This window comes from Capsella rubella, unplaced genomic scaffold (genome assembly GCF_000375325.1).
Source record: "Capsella rubella cultivar Monte Gargano unplaced genomic scaffold, Caprub1_0 scaffold_1, whole genome shotgun sequence".
Lineage (NCBI taxonomy): Eukaryota > Viridiplantae > Streptophyta > Magnoliopsida > Brassicales > Brassicaceae > Capsella > Capsella rubella.
The window spans coordinates 1,122,585-1,148,793 of NW_006238923.1; the positions used below are offsets into that span (position 1 = coordinate 1,122,585).

The following is a 26,209-nucleotide window of genomic DNA, read 5'->3' on the forward strand; positions in this document are numbered from 1 at the left end:
TGTATGTTTGTTTGTTTATACGATATTCGATGTGCGGATGACGACTTACTACACTTAATTACTACTTCACATGCCATGCATATCCTACGTGGCATACCATTTTATAATAACATGATTAATGTCAATTATTGCTGACTATTATATAGTATTAAGAAATATTAATTATGTAAGCGAATGAAGATCATTTTATACAAACGATTAATAATATATAAATGCTGGTACTTAGCTACATGTCCCGATGCACGTTAAAGTTAAAACATCTCTAGTTACGTTCAGAATGAGGATTAAAATATTATTCGTTATTCCGCATATACTTTTCTCAAGTAGAATCAATCCTCCTCCTCACACTCAATTTTCATGAATATTAAACATTAATTCGACTATTAATGGATGTAACTTGTAAGAGTTGAGACGACGATGATGTAACAATCTCTAGAAGCCTTGAATTGATTAATGCTATTTATAATTTTGAACAAAAATAAAAAATAAAACTGTTGCTGTAGTTTTGTCATTTGCGTCTGTTCGGTATCGCCGTGGCTTTGTTCAAACCATTTTTATACCACTTTAATTTTGAGTTCACGCCAGCTCACTTCCCACTATCTTTCTTATTCTTCTTCTTTTTTTAATCGTTTTTTATTATTTTTATTTTTTATGCATAAAAACAAAATGGTTTCTAAAAAGATCGCTTTTCTTAGATGAAAAAAATATTATTACTAGTACGTTTCATGTATGTCGCTCACGTACGTACGCCGAATTGTTCCCTTTGAGGTCAAACAGACAACAACAAGAAAGGTGACAAACTAAAACCGTTTAATTAAGTTGAAAAATCATTAACAGAAAAATGGAAAAATACGCAAACTAGAAACGGATTTTATTCTATAATAACGTACTTAACCAATCCTAATTAAGAAGCTCTCCTATGGTTTGTGTGTTTCTTTGAAGCTTTACTCTAATCTAATGAAAAATATATATAGTAGGAGTCCTTAATTTTTTTATAATTTTATGAGATTAGGTCGGTAAAGTTTTGGGTTCCAATCCTATGTAACGTGCATAATGATAGTGGTGGTCCTTTAAGGGGAAAAAAAAAACAAAACAAAACAAAAGAAGAAGAAGAAGAAGAAGAAGAATGATAGCTAGTGTTGGAATGTAAAAAATAATTAATACCAAACACATTGCTGATCACGTGTTAGTTTGATATGTCGATAGATAGGATAGGATCTATAAGAGAGAAGTCTCTGCTGTATATATGGGTGGTGTGCCTAACACATACATATGTTTTTAATGAACCTAATGGCGGGATCGAGTAATGCATTGCAGCAGTTCACGTGACGTGAGTCTCTGTCACCAATCTATTGAGATGATTCTTTAATATATATATATCTCAATTCAACAACACACACAACTTAAACTCCTGTCACTATTTGGTACCGTGATTAGGTGGATACGTATTTAACAATCTGTACCAGAGACAGAGAGACTGGTCCAGAGATTATTATCATCAGTGTGTACGGGCCAAGTTAGGCCCGTTGAGAAGGACCCTACCTTCTTAATTTTCAACGATGGTAATATAGAAAGTTCTATGACTTGTCGTTTTCTTTTGATCTTTTCTCACCGACCTTTTTGCACTGTGTCCCCCACACCCCGCACACCTTCAAGTCTCCCTCTTGAGAAATTTCCCATTTTCTTCCTTTGTTGATCCAAAACTGTATTTACGGATACAATACCAACTGCATAAATGTACAAACACTGCCCCTTACTCTTTCTTCTAACCTCTAAGACCAAGAGCCCAGAGGTTTCATTCTTTTTAGGAAGCTCCTTACTCGGGCCCTTAATGCTCTCGGCCCACTAAGATTATTACGACCATACCGGGACGATCGTTTTTAACCGGTTTCGGTTAACGATAATAATAAACCGGTCTCTCTGCTCTCCCTCCACTGAGAGAGTCTAAAGAACTCGAAGCTTCTCTTCTCCTACTCCTCCCGTCTGCTTTAGTTCTAGGTTAATCGAATCTTCTAGTGTTGCCATTCTCAATGGCGCTATGGATGGACGCTGGGTCGGAGCCGATTACGGAGAGCGAAAAGGCTGATCTTCAAGCTATTTCTGCTCTCAAAGAATCCGCCGCCATCGAATTCAAAGTACCCCTCTTTCTCTTTTGGCTCTAAGCCTCCTGATTGGATGCTTCTTCTCAATAATTCTCTTTTACAGTGTTGCCTTCACTCTCTTGCTTTGTTATCTGAGATATTTTAGTTCGATTTTGATGTTTTATGTTGTTGAATTCTTATTTTATGCGTTTTTCTTTTATTCCATTCTTTTGCTGATGCAACTTCACTGGGAACGTCTTGTTCAAACTCAGGAACAAGGCAATGAATGTGTGAGGAAAGGGAAAAAACACTACTCTGAGGCGATTGATTGTTACACGAAAGCCATTAATCAGGGAATTCTAAGTGACTCAGAGACCTCTATTTTATTCTCGAATCGAGCTCATGTTAATCTACTATTAGGCAACTATCGGCGTGCACTCACCGATGCTGAGGATTCATTGAGGTTATGTCCTCAGAACGTTAAGGTAGCCACTTTTTGAACAAACATTTCTTTTCTTATTTCGTTTCAGCGTTTTGGTCGTTTCCCTGACGGGTTTCAGTGCATTCAAAGGCAGTGTATCGAGCTGCAAAGGCATCCATGTCACTGGATTTGCTGAACGAAGCAAAATCTTATTGCGAAAAGGGAATCAAGAATGACCCGAGTAACGAGGACCTGAAGAAGCTTCTAAAATCGGTGAATTCAAAGAAGCAAGAGAAGGAACAACATGAGGCTGAAGTCTCAATGGCTGTGCTTGAAGCCAAGGTTTGATTTACATGATAATCAAGCTTTAATACTTTAGAAGCCATATAACGCCTAGCATTTATTTGATTCAGTTTCTATTGGTTTTGTTGCAGGCTTGTCTCTCTGCGATTGAGAGCAGAGGCGTCAAGATTGGCAAAGCCATGTACCGAGAACTCACGGGTTTGAAGAAGCCAATGTTAGATAAAAACAACATTCTTCATTGGCCTGTCCTGCTTCTTTATGCAGAGGCCATGACAAGTGACTTTGTTGAGGACTTCTGTGAAACAGACATGTTTGCAACTCATCTTGATATGATATCCTTTTTCCACTTTCCTTTTGTTTTTTATTCTTGCATCTCATTCGATTACATCTATCCAATGCATTTTCTGTCCTTCCTTAGCGCTCTAAACATGTTTTCAGAGGACAGCCCGCCGCTGCCATGGGATAAAAACAACGACTACTCACGTGATGTCATTGAGCTTTACTACGAGGTAATCAGTTACCTCCTATTCCGCCAACAAATCATTCCTGTATAATCAATTTCTCGAACATCTCCATTGAAAAGTGATAGGACTCTATAGAATAAAGTGTGCTATAAGAAACACTAGTAGTAACATTAGGGACTTTCAACTTCTCTAGGCGAGTTCAGGATCTCCATTGCCCAAGAGTAGAGTTCTCCAGTATCTTCTAGAGGGTACAAAAGGTTCTCAAGCTGAAACTACAGGTGAAGAGGGCACAAGCGTAATTAAAACATCCTCCTACAGTAAGAATCCTAATCTTTTGTTAATATATGCACTTTGTATTGTCAATTCTTCTATATAACATATTTTCCTTGAATCGGGGAAAAAGTGAAAGGTTCATTGGGTATGGTTAAAGTGGACGAGAGAAGAACATTGCATGACTTGTTGAAAGAACCTTACATTATCATCCCTGAGATTCCAGGTTTGTTTCACATTGATGTCTGTTTCATAACACGTGCGATGACTACGTTTGTGTTTATTGATTTATCTCTTTTCTTGCTATTTGGTGTTTGTTGGTTACAGTCTTCTACATAGTATCTAAGAGGTCCAAATTCTACAAGGACTTTACGGCTGGCAAATGGAGTCCACCAAGTTGAAGAATTGAGTTATTATGAGAATAGCATTTCGGATTTTGCATCAAAGTCAAAATACTGTTTGGATAATCATGTTACCAAGGAAAATTTTAAACTTCTGCGTGTAATGTGCACGACAATAATACATATTTTGCAACTTAGTTGATTGTTTCTCGTAATTTTTAACAGATTCAGACAATGTTACCAATCAAGACCCAAATCTGTTCTCAGTTCTCAGCGAAAACAGAGGCATCAGATCATACGTCTTGATGGGACTTTTCCTAGGTAAGAGAAGAAGAAACAATGGGGACAAAGAAATCTTACAGAGGAAAAACGTGTTACAAACTTTTAGTTACAAAGCTACAACAACAAACAGAAAATATCTTTTTTTTTTTTTTTTACATTTTTCTGCAGTCATTTTAAACAACAGACTCAGAAACCTGTTTCATTTTTTTTTTTTTTTTTCAAGAAAAGAAGTGCCGCAAATTGAAGAGAGGCCATCCCAACCTGCGGCCCTTCACAGTATATAAGGAACGAAGGAAGAAGATACCAACATCTCGTGTGTGGATAGAAGAAAAGGCTTCCCAGGCTTCAAATCGCACGGTGAGCAAGCAGAATTGGGGGAATTGCCCAAAAAGAAACAAAGGGAGGTAAATAAGCCCGTGATGCAAGATCTTTTATGCGAGTGTGTATCGGTTGAGACCCAAAATTCTGCTCTGTCTAGCATTCTAATGCATATGTCTGCACCTGCGGTTCATATTCCGAATATATCATGTTAGTTCAATGAGACTTGTTTGCCTTCATTCATTTTCTTTCAAAATTATTTCAAGAAGATCAACCTTGACAACAATTCTACCTCAGCCAGATTCTCATCAGGAGAGCTGTTAGGTGCAGTGAGGTTGGATGCAGCAGCTGTGTTGTACCGGAAGATCCTTAGTTTTCCCTCCTGGATAAATATTGAACAAATATCAGTACAAGTAAACATTGTATCGCCAAGAAGAGTTTCACATTATGATTATAGATTATTTACCTTTGTTCCATAGACAAGACCTCCCCCAGGGGAAGGATGAAAGCAGGCAACATTAACTTCATCCTCTGAGCTTGGAAGTACTCTAACCAGTTCCATATCTGAAACTCTGTAAATCTGATGGAGTAGAAAAAAAAAAAAAAAAAAAACCTTTGTATGATATTTCAAAGTGTAAGACATAAAATGGGATATCCTATCCTTTTCTATTGGCCTATAGATTCATAACTATGGGAGCATAGACATACCTCCAACACTGTGAAAAAGTGTGATGTTGTTTCTCCATCACTCACGATGCTCTTTAAAAGAGAACCATGGCGCCGACCATATGCAAGCAATATGTGCTCGGAGTTTGGTGAGAACTGCACGGAAATTTTTCATCATAAAGCATTTCATCACAATAATAAAAATTAGTGAACAACTTAATTAGTGGTGATAATCTCAAGGCCCTTTGCAATAATGACGTACTTAAACAACCTTGAACGATGTTAATCCAGAAAAAGTTGCAATATAGACTTATGTCCAACAAATATACCCAGCCCAATAATTCCCGAAAAGTGGCTGGCTAACCTGGATAGAGGTCAAGCAATGTGCCGCCCTAATTGCCCGTGACACAAGTACTGATCCAAATCTGTAGACAAACATAGGATACTTTCTCTTGAGTTTTCAGTGTATGAAGAAGGTAATAATTACGACCAGAAAAACAAATTGGAAGCAGCACTTACGATTCCTTTTCGAGAGAATACACACGAAGTTCATACATGACTTGATGTGCTGTAACTGGATGTCGAGTAGGGGAAGTTGCAAGCCCCGAATCTTGTTGGACCAGCGTCTGCAAACCGGGATCTGTCTCGGAATGAGGAATAACACATGCAACACACGCTGCTAAATATCTCCCGCATGGTGAAAAATGGGCTCCCATCTCACTGCAAAGATAATTACACAACATGAATCTCCACCAAAAAGAGAAATCAAACATCAAGATCATCTAAGTGTAGCACAACAATATTAAGAAGATAATTTTTACCTGCAAAGAACAGCATGATGTATTGTTATTCGACATTTATCAGACTTCAGTATTGCACATGGGTCTTTGATGTCATGTGACCACACTCTCAGTTTGACAGTACAAGGCAACTCTGCAGCAGCAATTGAGGTAGCCAGTTCAGATGGAATTCTGTTTACCACTGGCTGAGTTTCAGTTCCTTCATGTTGAGTGTTACGAGAGGAGAGACCTTCTGCTAAACCAGATCCTGCGAAGCGGGACTGTAGAATTCGGTCCCGTGAATCACCTCTTGCAGAAACCCCATATAAGTTAACACCACCAGGAATTTCTAATGACGCTACTGCAGCCTCTAGACTGGCTGTGGATGAATGAGATGCTGAAGACGAACCCGTATAAGGAGTTGAATTGACAAGACCACTACTACCACTAGGAAGAACCACTGAATTGGCACCAGCTTGGCTTTGAGCCATCAACCACCCTTGTAGAAAAGGTAGCTCCCAGGAACCTCTGTCTCTAAAGTGAAACAACTGCTGAAGTTGTCCAAACTCGAGTAAATCTGGTTGACTTGAAACTTGACCAGGAACTCTATTTCTTCCAACAGGTTGAGCTTCATCTACATCCATGGCATCAACTGCAGTGGCAGAATTTCTAGCTCCAGCTTGAGCAGCAAATGTGCTGCTAGCAGAGTTTTCTGGAACATGATAGGAACCAGAAAGATCACCAGACATAGCCATGGGAAGAGGAGAAGGTGAAAATGTTCTGCTGCCATGTTCTACAGAACTTTGATTACTCTGAAACCTCGATTGTGCACTCCTTGAACCAGTAGTACCAGTAGAGTATTGCATTTGTGGATCATTAGCAGAATATGAAGGCAAGAGCAAGTACGGTAATGGCACAAGTGGCAGTTCAGCTGCCAAACTGGTACGACTGCCACTTTGTGTGTTGGTGAAGAAAATAGCAGGGGGGGGATATCGTAAATAACCTGGAGACGTTGCTCTTGTCATTGCGGAATCTGATGAATCAATGTCAGTCACCTGCCATTTGTAGTTTATAGAGTAAGCCCACAATGTGGCAGATCATTAACCCAAACTTCAAGCTGTAGCTTACCTCTGCAGTCAAGAGAAGAGGAACCCCATGTGGATGAAAGTGTACAGCTCTCAGGGAACGCCTTGTCTTCAAGACAATTGCAGGTGAGGAATCCTCCCCTATCTTATTATAATGCCATATGTGCAACTTCAAAAAAAAAAAGCATTAAACATAAGAGACATTTGAACAGATAATTTATTCTAAAAGGCTTAGCCGCCTGCAACTAGCTAGCATTTCATAAGAAAATTAAAAGGTATTAAGATACCTTGTGACCAGATGCAACAGCGAGTAATTCACCTTCAGCATGGAATGCAATAGAAGCAATAGGTCGATCTGTTTAAAGAGGACAGGAAGAGACCAGAAGTAAATTAGATGAAAAAGTAGAAGAGGGAAAAAAACAAAGTAAAATTCTGCCTAGCACTTACAGAAATCATGAGATCTAATACATTCCCCAATTTTTGCATTCCATAAGCGCACCTCATGATCTAAACTTCCACTAGCAACTATTTCTGAGTGGCGTGGATGGAATCTGACCTGCAGAGAACTCAATTACATTAGATAGTTAAGCAGTGGGTATAACGCATAGCAAATTATCTTTTCAAGCAAGCCAAATCAACTTAATTCATTGCAAGTATTGTCTCACTAGCTACACCAAAACAAAATTATAACAACATTGACACAAATCATTCAACCTACAAACCTAATGACAAAGATCACCACCGCCAGATTTCATATCAATGATTTAAGATTAGGAAAATTTAACTGGTACTTAGTAACCATGGTAAATCATAGAGTCAATAAAGTTATGAGAAAAGGTATATCAATCTCTGACTCACCACCCAAGGAGTCCTCCGATGGCCACTTAAAACTTTTAAGCATTTTCCTGTCTCACAATCAATAATCTTTACTGTGTGGTCACCACTACAAAATAATTCAAGTAAATCCCATTAGCAAACGGAAAAGGCTAAATTACAACATTTACGATTCATAAGACTTACTGTGTAGAAGCAAGAGTTCTTCCATCAGAGCTAAAAGCTGCTGCAATAGTCGACCTTGGAGGAGGTACAAGAGGACAGTATTTAGCAGATAAATGCTGCAATGACTCAGCCTCAACCCTACATATAAGAAAAGTAGTTTACATTCAGAAGCTTGAACGGAGTAAGGATCACATCATTCACCTTCACAGAAAAAACATCAGCGAAATAAAGGAGTGAATAAGAGATGAATGCAAGGTACCATGAAATAAGATTATGTCCCTGCTCGCTCACTGGTTCGCTGCTGGTTCCACACGACGAATCAGCATCCCATCGGCTTTCACCCCACCGTTTTCTTGGCACAAACTTTGTTTTTGGTGATATTTCCCTCTGGACAAGCAACTTGAAGACGCTTCTACACCTGAATAAATCATACTCAAACCATGTTAAAAGTGATCCAGTCAGATCGGCAGCTGACAGAACTAGTTTGGGCACGGAAAAAACATGACTGCAAGTTCAAGGTTCACTTCCAAGTTATACTGCTGTCTTAACTGCTGAAATTAGCCCAGAGACACCAAAAGCCGCATAATTTTCCATTTGAACATGATCAGAACGCCAAAACTCTATACTACATGAGATCTATCACTTGAAAATACTTGCATAGCTATCGTAAGATAAGATTCAGAAACCAGCACCGGAGTTATGAAGGATCTCTGAAACAAGCTTTCTAGTAACTTGATCTAACGGTGGATCTCCAAAACATGAACAAAGTAGTTGAAAGTTTCTAAAATTCTGAGGCGTCAGATGGTTCTACTACAATTCATAATTCAAACTCAAGTCAATAAGCAAGCTCTGACCTCTGGCGATGGACATTAGCCACTGGTTTTGGTGACGGTATCATCGACCGAGGAGAAGGTTGATCGTGTGACCAGATAGATTCCGTCATCTCTAAAGCCGAAATTCATATCAACACCCCTGTAAACCGAGAATCCATAGATGCGGCCAAAACAGGGGACGAAACCCTAACTAGACGATCTTAGTTTAAACAAGGCCAAATCGCCGATCTAAGCTGCCCGAATTTCCTCGCCGGCGGCTCTGTCCTCGAAGTTGGTAGAATTTATTCCGATGAAAGAGCGACGACGAAGAAACCTAAAAGGAGGAGGCCATAGCTGAGGAAGGTCTGCGACACATTAAAAGGATCTCCTTTTTTTCCTTCTCCCTAATTGCAAATGCCCTGTTCTTGATTATCTCAACACATTCTTTGGAATTTTATTACATACCCTTCTATTTTCTATTATTACAATATGCTACTCTCATAATTTAGAGATAGAGTTGTAACCCTATATTTTCCTCCACTGAACCAAATCTTTCGGATGGATCAATGAACATATATTCCTATCTGATGAAGCAATGAAAATGATTCAAAAGAGATCAAGTCCAAAACTAGTGTTAAATTCTGTAAATCGTTAATTTAGTATATGTATATCCTGCACACGATTTCTTAAATTGGCTGAGGAATGGATATGAAAGAGCTACTGATTGTAATTAATAAAGTCTTGGTAAATTCTTAAATTTAGTGAATCAATAGGGGTATTTATTGAATTATTGTCTTATGTCTATATTTTGTTTTCCACCCTTAAATAAGTTCTTCACGCGGGACCAAAAAGGAAAAACTACAAGCAGTTAGCAAACTTTTGTAATGAACAGCAAAGCATCCTAATCATTAACACAACAGCTTGGTACAATGCTTTAACCGGTTTGGTTTTTCGTTTATGTGTACATCTGTGTCTGTCACCTAGCCAAAAACAAATTAAACACATTGAACCAAGAAACGTGTACCAAAAACCTAAAGTCACTTAAAAACTCGGTAACACACTAACACCCTTGACATGTTCTTAAAGCAAGCTATCGGCTCTAGACGGCAACCGCCTAAAGAAGCTAAGCCCTCGGGACGGCAGTTTCCTCCTAAACCGAGGTGGTCTCAAATAATACAAACCGAAGACAGCCACAGTTAACTTAACCGGCACCGCATAAAACCCAACCGCGGCGATTAAACAGAACACCAAGAAGAGAAATGTAGCACGCGGATCACGCCAGCTCAGCAACGCTTGTACCCTCTCTCCCTGACTTGCCATGTCACCAACCACTGTCTGAACCCTCCCGGCAATGCTCCTAACTCGATCGTATCTCAATCGCACGACATCGAATCCTCTGCTTGTCGGAAACGTGTCAAACTCTTCGTCAAGCTCGTCGGGAAAGACAGTCTCCGCGTGTGAGATACACGCGTCCATGTGCGGTGGATTTCTAGGCCGCCGCCTGAAACGCCAAACGCCAACCGCAGCCGCGTAAAGAAACAGACACGGCAATAGAAGCTCCGGGAACAAAACCATAAACAAGAAAGCGGAAACAAAAACCGTCGAGTAAACCGGTTTAGTCCAACTTCTCATAACTTCGACCAATTTGGTAACCGCAACCAAACCGGAAATCACATTAACGAGCCTAAAAAAATTAGCTTTGCTTCTTCTCATACTCCAAACATGGAAATCGTGGTCGAGCATATATTCCACAACCTCACGACCCAAAGGCGGCTCAGCTCTACTCAGCCTGGCCGCAACCGCGTTTAGCGTTTGATATCGCAAACGTTCAAGCATATGAACGCCTAATGGCTGAGTATAATGCATCTTCGGAAGCAGTGGTAACATATACATCTGGAGCATATTAACAGCGTTACCGCACGATAGCCTAACCGCTAAATGAAGCTCACCTGTTTTCTTTACTCCAGTGGCGTGCAACACAATTAACGGATACGAATGTGTGTAAACCCGTCCTGTCTCTAGCGTAGACAACCTTATCCTAACCTTTCCAATCCGCGCATCCCGGGAGTTATTATTGTTCCCATCAACACGTGCGTTATCGAACACTCCGACGGTAACAACTGTGCACGGATCATTCACTTCCCAAGTATACTGCTCGTTCCACTTGGGACAAAGACTGTCCACAACGGTTCTTGTTCTGACCCATTTAGGCCCGTACTTAGCCACGCAGTATGAGTCCGCAGTTCCACCACATTTGGCGTCCCTAACCTTCATCGGCGTCAAACCTGTCGCACTAAGAATCCCAATCTCTAAAAGCCCAACTTGCGGTTTCCAAAGCTCTTTCGCGGTGGGTCTAACGTCGCTGCTATACATTGTTGCCTCATCCAGAACATGGTAGCCGCCATCTAGTGACAATCTAAGATGAATCCTAGAACCAAACCGGCTGTTGTTGTTACCGTTATCTAAACTAAACCATCTTGAACCAACGGGTGTATCTCCGGTTCTTCTCTCAACAGCAGAAACCGGAATTTGAACCCTCCCAACAGCCACATCGTTTTGTCCTCCCATTGCACCACCCACACGGTCCTCTACAATAGCTGTAACGTAATCCTCAAACGGTTCTGCAACCACAAACATCAAATCCTCGTTCCAGTAAGGATTCGAAATGCTCCGGGTAGGGCTTGCAGATGAGATTGCAGTTCGCAGAATCTGATTACCGACTTGTAGCTTAGCCGAAAGCTCTGGAAACCTAATGAGACCAGATCCTTTATCCATAATCGCAACATCCTGGGCTTCAATAACTGAAACCCTAAGGTACCATAGCTTAGGAGACAAGTAAACCTTTGATTTGATCGATGAGAGTCCCTCAAAGTGAACATTTCCAGCCTTTGAATGCCACGCCTCAGCGAAAGCCTCATCAGCTTGAGTCCCGAACCACACCGAAACCATAAGCTCTCCACTGCATCTACCTCCGTTTCTACTCTCTATCTTGTACCATTGCGGAGCCAACGGACTATCTGGAGGAACCCGGGTTGGGATTTCGCTTAAATCAAACCAGACCCGACCCGTATACTCATCTTTGTTACCTTCTTTGACGAAAAGCTCAACAACGGATGATTGAATGCTTTCTTTGGCAAAGGCAAACACTTGACTCCACTCGGGGTTACTCGAATTCGAACTCACTTTTTTAGTAACTCCCCTGTAATTACCCAATTTCACTTCCGACACCACCTCGCCGGACGCCGACAAGTCCTTAGCTTTCACGATTCGTACATAAAGGTACTGCATTTGCTCAACGAGATCATATGTCGAGCTTGTTTTATCCTTGTGACTACTCAAACCGCCAAAGCCACTACTACCTCCTCCTAGACGAGGCTTTGTCTCTTTAAGCGAAAACTCACTCGACCCGTTTGCGTAAATGACGGGTCCGGGCAATGGACCGGGAAGAGCGGTTATCACAAGAGGCTTTATCTCACATTGGTTTGGATAAAACGGTAGCATCTGCGGGTTGTGCTGTTGATTTCCTCTATTGTGATTGTGAAGAGCAATCTGTTGTTGATGTTGCTGTTGTTGTTGTTGTTGTTGAATCGCCATGGAAGAGCTCAGGTTCTGTACTTTCTTGCTCTTTTTTGGACCACCCGACCCGTTAACCCGAGGGACGTTTTCACTGTTCTCCGCCGTTGTGGTGATGTAGTGTTTGACGCTGATTTCTCCACGCACGGACGAGAAAAGGCTCCTCTTTTCAAGAGTGTAGAGCTGAACCACTGACTCTCCTTCACTGCCAACGCTGGAACCCAAAACCCTAACCTTACCCAGGAAGTTTCTGCTGTTTGAGGAACGCTTCTCGTTGTAAACACTGATTTCGAGGGTTTTATATCTGAGGTCGTTGACGTCGATGACGTGAAAGACGAGCTTCTCGTTCCAGATTGGGTTTAAGTCTTTGGGTTTGACCTTAGTGCGGAGACGTTGGTTCTCGAACTCGACTTCAACAAAAGGAGAGGTGGGCTCCCACAACCTCCACCACGAGCTTCTCGTTGCCGGAGCCGGTTTTAGTTCCAGTCATTACCGGTAAGAAACAGAGAGATAACAACAATGGAGAAAAGAGAGTAGAAGATGGAGGGGATTGAAAGAAGAAGGAAAGCGAAAAGACAGCGAGTGAGTAGAGAGAGGGGAAGATAAAGAGTGAAAAGAGTCTCTGATGGAAGAAAGAGACATTAACAAGAGAGAGCGTGCCAAGGAGAGTATCTGGATTTTATACTATTTTCTAGAAATAATAATAATAATATTAAAACTGAAATAAGAAAATTATACCACTGGTCAGGCTTTTACAATAAATACACTGAACAGAACGAACATAACAAGGAAGAGGGGGAACTTAGGAGAAAGGGACAGAAGAACAGCCTCGAGGATCACGGCTCGCTGGTCGCGCGTGGATTGAAACAACAACGTCTACTCAACCAATGACATGGCTCTGCGTCTGCGCTGCACTTACCGAATGCTTTTTACTTTCCTCCTGATCCATTGGACCCCTCTCTTTATTTTTCGTTCTCTGGTTTTTCTTTTATCTGAAAAGAAATTACTACGAAAGAGAGATTAATAAAAGTGTATATCACGCGCTGAGTGTAACCCGTGAGACGTGAGTAGTGGAAAGAAGAGAGAGGCTCAATCCTCGTGGCGGGTCAAACCTCAAAGGTCTATGGAACAGCAATTTGCCTCAAAAGAGTGTTTGTCAGAATGAACTACTCTGCATTAAATTGTGATATTCCTTTATTTTGACATTCTTCAGGATTTTAAAAACAAAAAAAAATTAGCTTAGTGTTTTTTTTTATAATCTTTCTGTAACCATAAATTACCATAGATTTTGAACAAACAATAATAAAAATTATCATAGATTATAGGGTTCGTTTTAAAAAAAAAAAAACCAGATTATAGGGTTTGTTTAAAAACAATAAATTTTTATCATTAAGGACAATTTGACCTATTAGAGTTTGTTTTCTTCCAAAAAAAATGGATTCATATACATTTAAATTCGAAACTAATTAAAAAAAAAAAACAAGTACGAGTACTTAGTTTAACAAAAAAAACAAGTACGATACTTAAACATTCGAATATCATCATCATCCCTTTTACTTTCCACGACCTCGAAGCATTGAAAAGGTTTGGACTTGAGTTTTGCAGGTTTGTCCTTGTCTACCTACATAAACGTTCTTCATGTTTATTTTTTAGAGTTCCAATACATATGTATTTTTTTTTTTTTTTTCATTTGTCATACTTGTGTTTTCATTTCAACTGCTGCATGCAATAAGTTTAAAAATCAAAACCAAAACAAAACTTCGTTCCTGCTAATGGCTACCACGTGGCAGCCACTTTAGTCCTTGGGAATCCTACATATTTACGTATTTGTCTGTCTGTCTATCTTTTTTCCGCCCTATCCCAACCTCAAATATTCAAAATGTATAAATACTGTATCCGACCGTCAGTTTAGTTCCTCTAAACATATAGTATATACTACATACATGATTTACCTTAGTTTTTCTCGGTCAACGTATTTCGTCCCACTAAAACGACTAGTTGGATCAAAAGTTTCAGCCAATGAGACTGCATATATTTGGTATTTCAATATATGCTGTAAACGTAAGCAACTCTTATCTAAGCAGACCATCCTTTTCTAGACCATGATCCACGACAATGATACAACCTTACTTATCCACGAACCATTAATCATCGTCCATTTAGGCAGTAAATTTGATTTTGCTAAATCACTTGGCCTAGGGTCGAAGACTAGAAAAAGTTTATATAAGTTACTGGTGAAGGTTTAAACTTTAACACCAGGGTGGTTTCTCTCAGGTTAATAAGTTAACACATACCTGAAGTTTTAAGTTAAGCCGCCTTTAATCCTTATTAGTTTTATACTTACGTTAAAGCCCAATGTTTTGTGAAAAAATAACCCAACACTGACAAGAATACATAAAAGGCCCATCTTAAACAGAAAGCCCATATATTATATTGTCTACGAAGGAAGGAACCGTACTAAAGGATATGCTTTTGAGCTTTTTAGTGCTTTTCAATTTATACGGTATTTGAATATTTCTATACTTTGCTAATTATATGCTTATTGCCTTCTTTTAAAGACACATGTGTATTTAACAATCTGGATAATAAAATCTGGATTATTTTAACTGAAATTACATACACGTTTATATTTAAAGAAACGAATGAACACTGTAACAGTAAAAGTATCTAGAAATCAAATAATCAATCAGCATGTTTCACTTAAGAAAGAAAAGATAAAATTGTTACATGAGTTGTAAGAAATCGGACAAAATTAGTTAAATTTTTTTCTCCGCGTCCGAAATACAAGCTCGTAATATGGAAGAAAAGACAGGGGTAGTTTGGGAATGTAGTTGTATTAATTCAACGTCTAGTTATATGATGCTGTCATTTTTAATTAAAGTAATTAATTTTTCTCCAAAACAAATCCCAGAGGTGGGGGAGGTAAGGGGAGAGGGAAGCACGAAAGCCAAAACCAAAAAAAAGTTTATAACCAGAAAAAAAAGTATCGACATTACAACAAATCAGAAACAGCGCGTTTCGGATTCGCTATTTCCCTTTGTTTTTTTTGTGCTGGGCATTGAATCTCTTAGCATTTTCGTATCGGCATTGTCGGTGTGTTTGTCGGTGTATCGGAGACTCAGTTTACAAGAAGAAGTTCAATGTTGCTCTGATCTCAACTAGATCCAGAGAGAAAGCAAAAGAGCATTGAGTTTCTATTTCCTTAGACAATAATGGTAAATGTTTCATTTACATTCATGGGGTTTTTCATGTTTTTCTTTCTCCTTTTCATTCTGATTTGCATTTATATGCGTTTTCTTTCTGATGGAATGAGAGGGGTTTATATTTTTATTTGTTTCCTCGTGTGATTGACGTTTTTTTGTATCTGTGTTTTGAATTTTTGACTCATTGATGAATTTTGAGTTTGGCGATTGTGATTTTTTTTTTTCCCTCAATATTTGAACATTTTGTGCTGGTTTGAGTCATGGCAGATATTTGACTTCAATCCAGACATGTCTCTCAGAGTTTGGTTTTTAGTCCCTTTCTTGTCTGAATCTTCATTTAGCTACCAGTGGTTGGTTACAGAGACGTCGTTAGACGTGTAGGTGCATTGATGCTGTTTTTGGTTATCTTAAAGCAGCAATCCTATATGCTCTTTGAAGCTAAATGCAAGTTTCTTGATTGTATTTATAATCACATTGCATCTGATGTAGTCGATTTATTATGACCAAAAATTTATGGATATGCAATCTTGTTAAAAGTCATGGAAACTTTAATTTGATGCAAAATTTGTGAGAGCTTTGTTTAGTTATATAAGCAGAGTGCCGTCAGTCAAGGTTTTACGAGTGAAGTTAAATTCTTGTTTTGAACATCATGTTTACATACATCAAAGGACTCGCACTTTACTCCTCGGAATAAAATTAAAAACAAAGTGATATAACTTGGCCAGTTCTTGTTTACATTTCGTTTGTGGAGAAACTATGCACTTTTTAACACCCTTTGTTTCCTGCAGGTTGCTACGTTCAGTCCTGCAGTTGGGTCCCATGTGTGGGTGGAGGACCCCGATGAAGCATGGTTAGATGGTGAAGTTGTAGAGATTAATGGTGAACAGATCAAAGTTCTCTGCACTTCAGGGAAACAAGTATGTGATTTATTATCCTGTTGTTTGACTCAGAGGGCCTCTCATGATGTTCATTTTATTAATCATACTAGATATTTCTTCTGCTTTGTGTGTTTGGCTCTGGAAGCAAGAGAAAATTTAATGAAAACCTTTTACTTTTTGAAAACACAGGTCGTTGTCAAAGCTTCCAATATTTATCCAAAAGATGTCGAGGCGCCAGCATCTGGGGTGGAAGATATGACAAGACTGGCTTATTTACATGAACCTGGAGTCCTTCAGAATTTGCAATCAAGATATGATATTAATGAAATTTATGTGAGTAACTTCACTGAGATTTATCTCTTGTATAGTCAAAAACACATATATGTGTATAACGCACAATCGAAAAGCTATTGCATCTCCGTGTTATTTACTATTTGCTGAACAACTGAATCGCGTTTTACATTCAGACATATACGGGAAGCATACTGATTGCTGTTAACCCGTTTAGAAGACTTCCGCATCTATATAGTAGCCATATGATGGCTGAATATAAAGGTGCCTCCCTCGGTGAGCTGAGTCCACATCCTTTTGCCGTTGCAGATGCTGCATATAGGTACTTTAGCATTTACTAATTGAAAAAACTTTTACTTTTTAATGTTATTATTGATGTAATTGGTCTGTTTGCTTGGTTTTACTCTATTGCAGACAGATGGTTAATGAAGGAGTTAGTCAATCTATCCTGGTTAGCGGTGAAAGTGGTGCTGGTAAAACTGAAAGCACAAAGTTGCTTATGAGATATCTTGCCTACATGGGTGGGAGAGCTGCTGCTGAGGGAAGAAGTGTTGAGCAGAAAGTGTTGGAGGTGAAAAGATAGTTATATTATAGATTCAGAGTTTATTTTGCACTATAAACTGTAGTAAGTAATTAGAAAAGTGATGCTAGTGACCTAGATTGGCTTATTGCGTTGATCTGTTTCTTATTGCTTATATTTACATTTCATACAGTCGAATCCTGTTTTAGAAGCATTTGGAAATGCAAAGACTGTTAGGAACAATAATTCCAGGTAAGGAGGTTTCCTTGTACTTTGCTTCGCGTTCTTTCAATTATATATAGGTTTTTTGTTTTTGTGTGAAAGGTCTGAAATTTTTTTGTCTGTGTATTTAATAGTCGATTTGGTAAGTTCGTGGAGATTCAATTTGACCACTCGGGGAGGATATCTGGAGCTGCTATAAGAACTTATTTGTTGGAAAGATCGCGTGTTTGCCAGGTGTCTGATCCCGAAAGAAACTATCATTGTTTCTACATGCTTTGTGCTGCACCAGAAGAAGTAAGTTTCAGATCATACTAACTTAATCAATAATTAGTGAAGTAGCTGCTGATTCCGGCATACTAATGTACATCTTAATTCTACTGTCAGGATGTTAAGAGGTTTAAGCTTGGTGATCCCAAGACATACCACTATCTCAATCAGTCTAAGTGTATACAATTGGATGGTATGAATGATGCGGAAGAATATCATGCAACAAGAAAGGCTATGGATGTCGTCGGGATTAGTTCTGAGGAGCAGGTAACTCCATTTATCGAATTTAGTGAAACCTGATGTTTTATCTTGATCATCAACTTCTTAACATGCCTGTATGTCTGTAGGATGCAATTTTTCGCGTTGTGGCTTCCATTCTGCATCTGGGCAATATTGAATTTGCTAAAGGAACAGAGATTGATTCATCAATTCCCAGAGATGAAAAATCTTGGTTTCACTTAAGAACCGCCGCTGAGCTTCTCATGTAAATGGCTTGGCTTATAGATTGAAGTGGGTTGATTCTGTATGTGACTGAAGTCGGCATCCATACTCACATGATCTTTTGTTACAGGTGTGATGAAAAATCACTTGAGGATTCTTTATGCAAGCGTATCATGGTAACTCGTGATGAAACAATCACAAAAACTCTTGATCCAGAAGCAGCTCTTCTTAGCAGAGATGCTTTGGCTAAAATCATGTACTCAAGGTTGTTTGACTGGTGAGTTTCTCTGTTCTCAACTGACGAGGAAATTCTTAGTAGCTAATTCTCTTCATTTGGATAAATCAGTTTAAATTGTATTTCAACAGAGCTATTTTATTCTAAATACTCTTCTGTCTATGTAGGCTCGTTGAGAAAATTAATACTTCAATTGGTCAAGATCCTGATTCAAAGTACTTGATTGGTGTTCTTGATATTTATGGATTCGAGAGTTTCAAGACAAACAGGTGCTTAACCGGTATGCCTATTGTTTACAGATTGCATAGATGGTTTCTTATCAATAAAAGGTCTACACAAATTGGAAATTCTGGTTGTTTGACTTAACATATGGAGTTTCAGTTTTTCATGTCTTTCTTTTACATAGTCTTCTATATTGGTCTGATCTGTTTCATCGTCAAGGCAGTGCTGTTTTTAACGTGAACAGTTGAGATTTTTCTATTTCATACTGTTGTTTGAGCTTGTGAGTTTACCCTTCTAAATGTTATTCGAAAGGGCTATTGTTAGATATATATATATATATATATATATATATTAGGCAACTGATGAAACTTATTGGGGGGGAAAGTATTCACTTTGTTACCGTCAAAGAATTTATGACCATGTTGGATTCTAGTTTGTCGTTGTTCTTTGTCCCACTACTTACTGTTGCAAATATTTTTGCAGTTTTGAGCAATTTTGCATCAATTTGACTAATGAGAAACTTCAGCAGCACTTTAATCAGGTTTTGATCAAATAAGCTCTTTCATTTTCTTCAATTTGGCCTTCTGCATTTCTCTAGGTTTTCTAAAAAAATTTATATCGCACTATGCAGCACGTCTTTAAAATGGAGCAAGAGGAATATAAAAAGGAGGAGATCAACTGGAGCTATATTGAGTTTGTTGACAATCAAGATATTCTAGACCTAATAGAAAAGGTTTCCTGTGATAATCTCCATTTGTTTCATTCATGCACAATGATCCTTGAAATGTGACAACTAACATTTGTTCTCTTAGTTATGCTTTTCTCAACCATAGTCGTGATCGCTATTTATGACATTGATAATCTATGTTATGACTCTCATTTTATAGTTGCTCATTCTTGGTGTTTATTTACTTTTACCTTCAGAAACCCGGAGGTATTATCGCTCTTCTAGATGAAGCTTGGTGAGTTTGAAACACAATCTATTTTGTTCGGCTGTCAAATTACTTTTCCAATCCGTTTTTTAAGAAATATATCTGAAGTGATGCTTTCGCTTTGCAGTATGTTTCCTAGATCAACACATGAGACGTTTGCTCAGAAGCTATATCAGACATATAAAAACCACAAGCGGTTTACCAAGCCAAAATTGGCTCGCAGCGACTTCACGATTTGTCATTATGCTGGCGATGTGAGCATCTTTTGCTTCTCCGCTGCATTCATTGGTTCAAATGATGCGTAGAAAGATATACAATATAGTCAGTAGTTGGTTTGTAAATATCTCGTTTAACAACCATTAGGGGTTTTGTTCCAGGTCACGTATCAGACAGAGTTTTTTCTAGACAAGAACAAGGACTATGTTATTGCTGAGCATCAAGCGTTGTTAAATGCTTCTACATGTTCTTTTGTTGCAAACTTGTTCCCACCATTATCTGACGATTCCAAACAATCAAAATTTTCCTCTATAGGTACCCGTTTCAAGGTGAGTCTGGTTTTGATCTCCACTTTCACCTTAGCATGTTTCAATCTGTTTTGTTAAGGTTACAGATTCCATGTTTGTGTTTATTTGCAGCAACAACTGGTATCATTGCTTGAGATTCTTAATACAACGGAGCCACATTATATCAGATGTATAAAGCCTAATAATCTTCTGAAGCCTGGAATCTTTGAGAACCAAAATGTTCTACAGCAATTGCGCTGCGGGGTGCGAATGACATCTCTTTTCGGTTAAATAATCAAGCTTCTCGTGAAAATTATTAATTCCAGAAGAATGATGTTTTTGGGGTGTTGTTGTGACCTTAGGGAGTGATGGAGGCAATCCGGATTAGTTGTGCTGGCTATCCTACTAGGAAGCACTTTGACGAGTTCTTGAACAGATTTGGTATCATTGCTCCACAAGTGTTGGACAAGAAGTAAGATATCTCTTCCTCCTCGGATATCCTTGAATGTGAGGTTATTTTCAAGGACTTGTCTTGCTGACTCCTCTGCTTTTATTTTCTAGTTCTGATGAACCAGCTGCTTGCAAGAAGCTTCTTGATAAGGCTGGACTTGAAGGATATCAGGTAATTTTTTTGATCACCAGAAATATTATTTGTCAGTTTCTTCAGTCTGCTTCTATAATGAGTAACCTGAGATTGGAAGGGTTTACTTTTGTAGATTGGTAAATCAAAAGTTTTTCTTAGGGCTGGACAAATGGCAGACTTGGATACTCGACGAACTGAAATCTTGGGTAGATCGGCGAGCATTATTCAAAGAAAAGTGCGATCATACCTTGCGAAGAAAACTTTTATCCAGCTGCGTATCTCTGCTACACAGATCCAGGCAGTTTGCAGAGGTATTTACAACTCTATTCGAGACTGTAGACTGACATCTTCTTCTTGTTTGTCTTTTTTTTCACTTTACTTCTAAAACTAACTTGCAAACTTGTGGGTCACTACTTTTTCAGGTTATCTTGCTAGAAGTATATACGAAGGTATGCGCAGGGAAGCTGCTGCTTTGAAAATCCAGAGAGACTTGCGTAAGTTTCTGGCTAGGAAAGCTTACACTGAGCTATTTTCTGCTACTATCTCAATTCAAGCGGGTATGCGTGGTATGGTTTCCCGAAAGGAATTGTCTTTCAAAAGGCAGAGTAAAGCTGCAACAATAATCCAGGTATGATGTTATAAAATTACTGAAGTATGGTACTATGAAATTTGAGTTCGTATGGAACACTCCTACTCATCATCAGACAGAATACTAGCAACAAGACCGTCGAATAACGACGGGACTAATGGTTTTTCTCTGTGTGGCGTTCTAATCGTGACAACACCTATTTTACAATACAGACCCGGTGTCGTGTATACTTGGCTCGGATGCATTACAGAAAATTAAAGAAAGCAGCCATCACGACACAATGTGCATGGAGAGGAAAAGTTGCGCGGAAAGAACTTAAAAACCTTAAGATGGTGAGATGTGGATTTTTCTTCGTTTAGTTTTGATTCTTTTGTCTGATCATCCTAGTACTTGATCAAAATGAACTATTTTCTGAAGTTGACTTCTTAAGATATTGTTTTGCATGACAATTAACACAATTCTATAATCCATAGGCTGCTCGAGAAACAGGAGCTCTTCAAGAAGCCAAAAACAAGCTAGAGAAGCAAGTTGAGGAACTGACATGGAGATTACAGTTAGAGAAACGAATGAGGGTGAGTTTTTTCTTTCTTTGTCAAATCGATCTCTGATTTCCTTTGGTTTCCTGCACTCAATTAAGATTGCTAACTTACCATCTTTTCAAATTCAACGCTACAGACTGACCTGGAAGAGGCCAAAAAGCAAGAAAATGCAAAATATGAGTCTTCTATAGAGGAAATACAAAATAAGTTTAAGGAAACTGAGGCGTTGCTTGTTAAAGAGCGTGAAGCTGCCAAGAAAGTTTCCGAGGTGCTCCCTATTATTAAGGAGGTTCCTGTAGTTGACCCGGAATTAATGGAGAAACTCACTAATGAAAATGAAAAGTTGAAGGTGAGTCTCGGATCTGTAGCTTACCATAGTTAACTGGGGATCCATGATGTAATACTACTCTTTACAGAACCTTCTACCAGTTGAAAAATTCTGCTGAAAAGTATTGGTCTCTTCTATATTGATTGTCTTATAGGGGATGGTAAGTTCTCTTGAGATAAAGATCGATGAAACAGCAAAGGAACTTCAGGAGACAACCAGAATTAGTCAGGATAGACTAAAGCAAGCGTTGGCAGCAGAATCTAAAGTAGCGAAGTTGAAGACTGCAATGCAGAGGTACTATTTTGCATGAATCTCTCATTTAGCACTGGTCGTAATATATACTTATCTTGTTCAAACAATTAGCTGATATTTCATTTGCAGGCTTGAAGAGAAGATTTCAGACATGGAAGCTGAGAAACAAATTATGCTTCAGCAAACGATCTTAAACACGCCTGTGAAAACTGTAACAGGGCATCCTCCAACTGCAACTATTAAGGTAGAATGTTCTTTGATACTAAAATATATGGTCTTTTGGGTTACCTTATACTTGTGCTTGATGTTATAAAATTTGTTGATTCCTGTTTGCAGAATCTGGAAAATGGCCACCGTACAAACTTGGAAAACCAGTTCAATGTAGGATAGTTCTTCCAGAATAACATCTTGATCTCTTGGATTTCTCATATCTTTTTCTTTTTCATTTTCTGTTGGTTCATTCATCTGAGGAATATACTTTTCCAGGAAGCTGAGGTCGATGGAAATGCTGGGAAATCTGCTGCAGAACGTCAACTTGTACATGCCAATCACTTTATACTATATATGCAAACTGTTTTAACACGTATTTCCCTTAAAACTGATTTTCTCTATCTCTGCAGGAGAATGTTGATACTCTCATCGACTGTGTTAAGGAAAACATCGGTTTCAGTAATGGGAAACCTATTGCTGCATTTACAATATACAAGTGCCTTCTTCACTGGAAGTGCTTTGAATCAGAGAAGACTAGTGCGTTTGATCGTCTTATTGAGATGATTGGTTCTGCGATTGAGGTAAATAGATCTGCATTCTGATATGTCCCAAAATGCGAAGTCTTGTGTATGTTTTAACAACTTTTGTAAACTGTCTGTCAGTTACTAATCCCTTGGTATAGAAAGATTATTTGCATGACTTATTACGCCATCTGCTTGAGATAGGATTCAACTAACCTTTTCTAATTTGACATTATCTATATAATGTTGTATATTCTCTACTTCTCTTATATCCTTTATTATCGTACATTAATCATCATGGGTAGAGGAGTACAAACCTGATTTGAACTTACTAAAATTGGAAATTTTACTGCTCTACTGGAATTTTATCTTTTCAGAATGAAGATGACAATGGTCATTTGGCATATTGGTTGACAAACACATCAGCACTACTATTTTTACTTCAAAAAAGTCTTAAAACTGGTGGCACCGGAACAACAGCAAGCAAGAAGCCACCCATCACAACCTCCTTGTTTGGAAGAATGGCCTTGGTAGTTTAACTTCTATGTTATTAGTAGGGTTTTGACGAATCTTTTACTTTCAATGTCAAGCATGTTAACTATCCTTTCCCTTATTGTTAACCAGAGCTTCCGCTCGTCACCCAACCTTGCTGCTGCGGCTGAAGCTGCTGCTCTTGCGGTGGTCCGCCCAGTGGAGGCAAAATACCCGGCTCTACTTTTCAAGCAACAGCTTGCAGCATATGTGGAAAAAATATTTGGAATGATTAGGGATAACTTGAAGAAAGAGCTCACAGCTTTAATATCTTTGTGCATTCAGGTTTCATTGATGTCTCTATTTTTCCTGTCTTTACGTTGTTTCCGTAAGCTGTGACCACTAGCTTTCTGCCTTTGCATTCGGATGTAAATATGTTTTACTACTTTTACAAGTTTTGTTCTGTCCAATGTTTTAACTTCAGGCACCGAGAATTTCAAAAGGAGGTATGCAAAGATCTGGTAGGTCTCTTGGAAAAGATACCCCTGCTATTCACTGGCAGAGCATTATTGATGGTCTCAATTCACTTCTTGCCATAATGAAAGAAAACTATGTAAGGAAACAGTAAAACTACCATGACATTGATCTGTTTTCAACTCCTTATATTCTCATATGTTTTTGATGGCTTACGCAGGTTCCCTTGGTACTCATCCAAAAGATACACACTCAAACTTTCTCGTTCATCAATGTGCAATTGTTTAACAGGTAATAATACTTTAAAGTAACATCTAATGGTTTCTACGCACTTTATTACCAATACTTGTCACTGTACAAGACATAAACTTATCAGTTGGATTGTCAGTAAACTAAAAAAAGTTACTGTTTTTATTGCCCAATTTCCTTCTGAAGGCTAGACCGTGGTCAACCAGTTTTCTTACTTTTTTTTTTCTCCCTTAACATCTTCAAACAGCCTTCTACTGCGTAAAGAGTGTTGTACATTCAGCAATGGAGAATTTGTAAAGTCTGGGCTTGCAGAGCTAGAGTTGTGGTGCGGCCAAGTCAATGAAGTAAATTACTACCTCAAAGTTTTCCAAAATGATAGAAACTTTCTTTCAGCTCATTTATATCATTTTGTTTCATTCTTTGATTTTGCAGTATGCTGGGCCATCTTGGGATGAACTGAAACACATCAGACAAGCTGTTGGGTTCCTGGTATGTCTTTCCTCGTTATGAACTATGAGTATACATCCAGAGTAATCGAGTACTTGCTGATAATTGTGTTTTATTCTGGTTGGTTCTGTGATAAGACTGAGAAGTCTCTCGTAAGAATCTCCGCGTAGTTTATACTGTACTTATTAGACTACTGAGAGTCCATTATCTCAAAGACCCGAACCTTGACTACTGCTTCATTAGATTACTGAAACCAAACAGTCTTGTACACAATCTTATGTTGATCAACTGACTTCCCATACAAATAATTCTCTTCTCCTCGTTCCTCTTCAGGTTATCCACCAAAAGTACAGAGTATCATACGATGATATAGTACATGATCTTTGCCCGGTAAAGCACTTTTTTAGTTTCTAGAATTACGTTTTGAGGATACTTTACTATTGGCTTAGACTCTTTATTCAATCATTTTCTTGATTCAATTTCTTCCAGATCCTTAGTGTCCAACAACTTTACCGGATATGCACATTATACTGGGACGACTGCTATAACACCCGAAGTGTGTCTCAAGAGGTATCTAACTGAAACATAACATAAGTTTTAGTGTCAGTTTCAACCCTTTTTCGATGCTGAGAAAAGTGTGAAACCTCTCTCACAGGTAATATCGAGCATGCGTGCGCTCATGACAGAGGAATCCAACGATGCAGACAGCAATTCCTTCTTGTTGGATGATAATTCCAGGTAACTCTCTCGCTCTACTATTCGAGCGAATGGATTCATGATTCTTGAATTGGTATATAGATCAAGTTGTTAGTGTTTTCTAATAATATTTGGATATCTGCCAACAAAAAAGGAAGAAGAAGAGATTTGAGTAAGCTTTAATATCAGTAATAAAGTAAAAACCTTAACCGGATAATTGTTATGTTTTCCCGCAGCATTCCCTTCTCAATCGACGAAATATCCAATTCGATGCATGAAAAAGACTTTGCTAGTGTCAAACCAGCCAAAGAGCTTCTGGAAAATCCGGACTTCGTGTTTTTGCACTAGTAGTTACTTGGAATTGAGAAGCTCAAGTCAGATTCTAAAAGCTCTTCCTCTGTTTTTTAGTCTGAGGTGGAGGGGTGCCTTCTTGAACCAAAAGGAAAGAAGATTACAAAAGTGTAAATTTGTACTTGTTGTGGGGTTGTTTCTTGCAAAATACCTCCGTAATTCTCACCCTACCAATTCATTCATTTATTTAATTTGACCCCATTACAAAGTTTTCCCCGATTTTAGACCCAAGATTATACATACAAACGTCGTTATAGTGATTGTTTTGTTAATTCTTTCCCCACACAAGCTCTTACGTCCAATTTAGTGACTACTTTTGATGACAGATCCTTTTCTTGTACATAATTAATTTAATTCACATTTATAAACATTTTGTTTTTCTGTAAAAAAA

General features: G+C 38.6%; 4 protein-coding genes across 5 annotated transcripts; 2 read left to right on the plus strand and 2 right to left on the minus strand.

Moving 5' to 3' along the window:
* The first annotated feature begins 1,958 nt into the window (after positions 1-1,958).
* LOC17900645 (tetratricopeptide repeat protein 4 homolog) lies at positions 1,959-4,077 on the plus strand. The gene is made up of 8 exons (XM_023788694.1): positions 1,959-2,135; positions 2,354-2,566; positions 2,653-2,844; positions 2,937-3,137; positions 3,234-3,314; positions 3,463-3,586; positions 3,673-3,765; positions 3,867-4,077. Exons 1-8 carry the CDS (start codon positions 2,031-2,033, stop codon positions 3,938-3,940), a joined length of 1,083 nt encoding a protein of 360 aa, XP_023644462.1. The 5' UTR covers positions 1,959-2,030; the 3' UTR covers positions 3,941-4,077.
* Positions 4,078-4,215: 138 nt separating this feature from the next.
* Positions 4,216-9,216, minus strand: LOC17896952. 2 transcript variants are annotated; one of them, XM_006304564.2, is made up of 14 exons: positions 8,864-9,216; positions 8,269-8,427; positions 8,031-8,147; positions 7,869-7,953; positions 7,458-7,566; positions 7,298-7,365; positions 7,054-7,179; positions 5,968-6,980; positions 5,666-5,866; positions 5,511-5,571; positions 5,189-5,302; positions 4,947-5,060; positions 4,773-4,862; positions 4,216-4,663 (listed from the first exon to the last, which is right to left on the minus strand). In XM_006304564.2, the coding sequence occupies exons 1-14, from the start codon at positions 8,950-8,952 to the stop codon at positions 4,637-4,639; spliced, it is 2,373 nt and encodes a 790-aa protein (XP_006304626.1). In that variant the 5' UTR covers positions 8,953-9,216; the 3' UTR covers positions 4,216-4,636. The 2 variants fall into 2 exon arrangements, with proteins under 2 accessions (XP_006304626.1, XP_023644461.1); XM_023788693.1 differs by having other exon boundaries at positions 4,756-4,862.
* Positions 9,217-9,706: 490 nt separating this feature from the next.
* Positions 9,707-13,064, minus strand: LOC17899443 (FT-interacting protein 1). Its single transcript, XM_006306444.2, is given in 2 exon segments — positions 9,707-12,821; positions 12,823-13,064. Coding segments are annotated over 2 exon segments (2,982 nt in total). The 5' UTR covers positions 12,885-13,064; the 3' UTR covers positions 9,707-9,901.
* A 2,256-nt stretch (positions 13,065-15,320) lies between these two features.
* Positions 15,321-26,188, plus strand: LOC17897525 (myosin-8). The gene is made up of 39 exons (XM_006303074.2): positions 15,321-15,609; positions 16,386-16,514; positions 16,665-16,808; positions 16,943-17,088; positions 17,181-17,337; positions 17,480-17,538; positions 17,643-17,802; positions 17,893-18,042; positions 18,123-18,259; positions 18,347-18,493; positions 18,619-18,720; positions 19,157-19,214; positions 19,305-19,406; positions 19,598-19,635; positions 19,733-19,859; positions 19,983-20,150; positions 20,241-20,372; positions 20,471-20,580; positions 20,670-20,730; positions 20,825-21,002; positions 21,114-21,319; positions 21,493-21,612; positions 21,754-21,852; positions 21,956-22,168; positions 22,302-22,441; positions 22,529-22,643; positions 22,736-22,780; positions 22,886-22,936; positions 23,020-23,190; positions 23,508-23,660; positions 23,755-23,946; positions 24,086-24,214; positions 24,296-24,366; positions 24,572-24,668; positions 24,757-24,813; positions 25,105-25,161; positions 25,261-25,341; positions 25,427-25,509; positions 25,704-26,188. Exons 1-39 carry the CDS (start codon positions 15,607-15,609, stop codon positions 25,813-25,815), a joined length of 4,500 nt encoding a protein of 1,499 aa, XP_006303136.1. The 5' UTR covers positions 15,321-15,606; the 3' UTR covers positions 25,816-26,188.
* Positions 26,189-26,209: the final 21 nt, after the last annotated feature.

Excerpts from the sequence above, each read along its gene's own strand:
- LOC17900645 (XM_023788694.1), top strand. The coding sequence starts at position 2,031 with ATGGCGCTATGGATGGACGCTGGGTCGGAGCCGATTACGGAGAGCGAA. Across the intron at positions 2,136-2,353 it reads CCGCCGCCATCGAATTCAAA|GAACAAGGCAATGAATGTGT; the intron begins GTACCCCTCTTT and ends GTTCAAACTCAG. Across the intron at positions 3,766-3,866 it reads TATCATCCCTGAGATTCCAG|TCTTCTACATAGTATCTAAG; the intron begins GTTTGTTTCACA and ends TGTTGGTTACAG.
- LOC17896952 (XM_023788693.1), bottom strand. The coding sequence starts at position 8,952 with ATGACGGAATCTATCTGGTCACACGATCAACCTTCTCCTCGGTCGATG. Across the intron at positions 8,428-8,863 it reads GCTAATGTCCATCGCCAGAG|GTGTAGAAGCGTCTTCAAGT; the intron begins GTCAGAGCTTGC and ends TGATTTATTCAG. Across the intron at positions 7,366-7,457 it reads TATTAGATCTCATGATTTCT|ATCGACCTATTGCTTCTATT; the intron begins GTAAGTGCTAGG and ends CTCTTTAAACAG.
- LOC17897525 (XM_006303074.2), top strand. Across the intron at positions 17,539-17,642 it reads GTTAGGAACAATAATTCCAG|TCGATTTGGTAAGTTCGTGG; the intron begins GTAAGGAGGTTT and ends TGTATTTAATAG. Across the intron at positions 18,721-19,156 it reads GAGAGTTTCAAGACAAACAG|TTTTGAGCAATTTTGCATCA; the intron begins GTGCTTAACCGG and ends ATATTTTTGCAG.